Source organism: Bison bison, unplaced genomic scaffold, assembly GCF_000754665.1.
Source record: "Bison bison bison isolate TAMUID 2011002044 unplaced genomic scaffold, Bison_UMD1.0 scf7180017864302, whole genome shotgun sequence".
NCBI classification, from domain to species: Eukaryota; Metazoa; Chordata; class Mammalia; order Artiodactyla; family Bovidae; genus Bison; species Bison bison.
Window position 1 is genome coordinate 1014751 of NW_011494874.1, and position 2935 is coordinate 1017685.

At 61.3% G+C, this 2935-nt stretch overlaps 1 protein-coding gene across 1 annotated transcript in view; it reads left to right on the forward strand.

Annotated features, from left to right (window-relative positions):
- Positions 1-2935, forward strand: part of CDC42BPB (CDC42 binding protein kinase beta (DMPK-like)) — a 56640-nt gene that overhangs the window by 42328 nt on the left and 11377 nt on the right. Inside the window, exons 22-25 of the mRNA XM_010851414.1 lie at positions 46-123; positions 1285-1390; positions 1897-2033; positions 2557-2696. Of these exons, the coding sequence (XP_010849716.1) occupies positions 46-123; positions 1285-1390; positions 1897-2033; positions 2557-2696 (461 nt within the window). The remainder of the gene's footprint in view (positions 1-45; positions 124-1284; positions 1391-1896; positions 2034-2556; positions 2697-2935) is intronic.

Below are 2935 nucleotides of genomic sequence, written 5' to 3' on the forward strand. Positions count from 1 at the left end.
GTGCGCTGAGCTGGACGCTGCTCACCTGTCCCCGCTTATCCCCAGGACGTGGCCCGGGCCCCTCCGAGGCTGCCGGCTGTACCGCTGCCCAGCGCACAGACCCTCGCTCTGGCGGGGCCAAAGGTAGGCCTGCTTGCTCTTCCCGGGGGCGGCGGGGGGCAGCGGGGCTTTGTGTGAAAAGCTGAGCTTAATGTTTTCGTTTACAGAGTAGTGTTTTGTTCTGAGTAGTGTGTTGAGCCATAAAGTGTCAGGACCCTGTGTTTTCTTAATTAAACCAGTGACACATGAGCGCATTTTAATTGGAAAATTTCAGAGTCTGGTCTCCCCGGTCCTCTTCCCTCTCCCCAGACCACGTCTCCCCGCCGGTAGTGTGCCGCTCTCCGTTACGTGTCGTTCAGTCCCTGCTTCACACATATTCCCATGTATCTGGTTGCACTTGGAGCCCTAGAGAACCACGTGGTTTTGGGGAGGCAATTTTCCCCCCACGTAAATGGAAAGCTGCTGAACGTGCCGCTTCCTAACTTGTCGTGCTCGTCAGTGTATCTTGGAGAGCTGAGCCCGACGTTGAGGGTGTGATGAGGCCCTAGGTTCCCAGCTGAGCAGGCATCTGGCCTCACGTGCTGGGTGCTTTTCTTCTTTAACGTAGGCACGGCCTCTCTTAAGGCTGAAGCTGCAGACAGCCGTGCCTGCTAGAGACGGGGCTTGGTTTCACTTGAGTCTAGCCGACAGCCAGGCTGTGGGCTTGCGGCTCTCAGGGAGGCAGAGAGCAGACCGGGCTCTGGGTTTTGTGCTGCTTGAGCCCTCATTCTGACAAACGGCTCCATGTCTTCTGTGCCCTGAAGGGCGCTGATCCCTGCTCTTTGCTGCCTTAAGCTTCACCAGCGCCGTGGTTCCCAGTGAGGAGTGTTGGGGTTTTCCAGACTCTTCCTGGGAGGAATGAACTGCAGTGGGGGGGCTGTGCACCCCAAAATGTGGCCCAGGCCAGCCCTGGAGCCCCTGCAGGCAAGGGGCTCGCGCCAGTGTGTTTTCAGCAGTGTCTCTGCGGCGCCCCGGCCCACCAGCCTCACTGGCGTGGGCAGAGAGGGTGCTCACTGTGGGAGGCGCACGTGGACTCGTTCTCTGGGTCAGCCTCTCCGTGGATGGCACCCCTGGGAGCCATGTACCTCATGGTGAAAGCACGTGATTCAGCCTCTCGAGGTCGCGCCCTGGAGGTTGAAACGTTTGCTCACGAGCAGGTGGCCCCATCCCCACCTCCCTGTCTCACCCTCGACGTCCTTCCTGCAGCCAAAGGCACACCAGCTGAGCATCAAGTCCTTCTCCAGCCCCACACAATGCAGCCACTGCACCTCCCTGATGGTGGGGCTGATCCGCCAGGGCTACGCCTGCGACGGTGAGTGCGCCCGCCCGCCGCGAGGGCCCGGGGTGAAGGGGTGGTGAAGGCCTGGAGCCTGGGGTGGCCCAACCGGGAGGGGGCACCGGAGGCTCCTCCGCTGGCTGAGCCGGGCCCAGCCAAGGCTGAAGTCCTGCTGCAGCAGACAGTGCACTGCTCCGGGGTGGCCAGGGTGCCTGCTCGTCCTTGTTTGCTGTAAAATTAACATCCACATCTGTTTTCCAAAGTAAGGGAAAGCAGAGTAAAAAGAGCTTTAAAATATTTCACTACCAAGTCGTCTGGAGAAGCACCGCCGTGTGGCCTGTTCTTCCGGGTCTGTCGTTACTAGCATTTCACGCCTCCAAGTCGTGTGCCTGCCCTGTGCCAGGGCCAATGAGTGCAGAGAAGTTAATTGACACCCGTGTCCCCGAGTGTCTGTGGGAACTGTCCCTTTTGGGGGTGCCACGCGTCCCCTGTGACCGCCGCTTCGGGGCGCGGGTCTCACGGCGCCTCCCGTGCCTTTGCAGTGTGCTCGTTTGCCTGCCACGTGTCCTGCAGAGACCGCGCCCCCCAAGTGTGCCCCATCCCCCCCGAGCAGTCCAAGCGGCCTCTAGGTGTGGACGTGCAGAGAGGCATCGGAACAGCCTACAAGGGCTACGTGAAGGTAGGACGTGACCCACGGCCATGCTCAGGTGGGCGGCCAGCCTGCTGACCATAGCCACGCCCGGCTGCACTGGAAATCCATCCTTTTGCCCCATGTGCCGGTTCCGGGTGCCCTGTCCTCCTGGGTCCTTCGGACCCCGCAGAAACACTCATCCAAGGCCTCTTGTCCCACCTCCTGGGCTGATGGGCTTTAAGCCCAGTGCCATCTGAAGGGGCTGCACCGGGCCCAGCACTCCATGACACGCCACGTGTCACAGCACGCCACGTCTGCTATGAGCACGCCCATGCACTGAGCCACCCACCTTGTCTCCTGCAACCCCTTCGGTGATGGGGGGCTCCTCCCCAGCAGCGTCCCGAGCTTTCCTGGGCCCAGACGCAGCTCTGCTCCCAGCCTCAGCCGGCCAAGCAGCAGCGGGGGAGGACCTTGGCACGGCAGCCGCCTCCAAGAAGTCTCCCGGGCCTGCCTTTCCACTGCCTGCGGCTGGCGCCCTGGCCCTGGGGAACACGGTCACTTTGATCTGCAGATCCCCAAACCAACCGGGGTGAAGAAGGGGTGGCAGCGAGCCTTCGCGGTGGTCTGTGACTGCAGGCTCTTCCTGTACGACCTGCCCGAGGGCAAGTCCGCCCAGCCCGGCGTCCTGGCCAGCCAAGTCCTGGACCTCAGGTCAGTGTGTGCGGCCCGCCCTTGTCCTGGGCCTGTCACCTGACCTGCGCATCTTACAGCGGGGGTTCACTGCTTGGTCGCTTTAACCTTGTTCCTTCCTTCACATCCTTAGTCGTCGTGCCACTCTGAAACAGGGGCCCGCTAGAAACCTTCCTGCTGTGGATGTTTTTGCCCTGAAAGATGTGCCAAGTAGGCATCTAATGAGAAAATTATGCACCCCGGAACAGAGAGAATCCAGC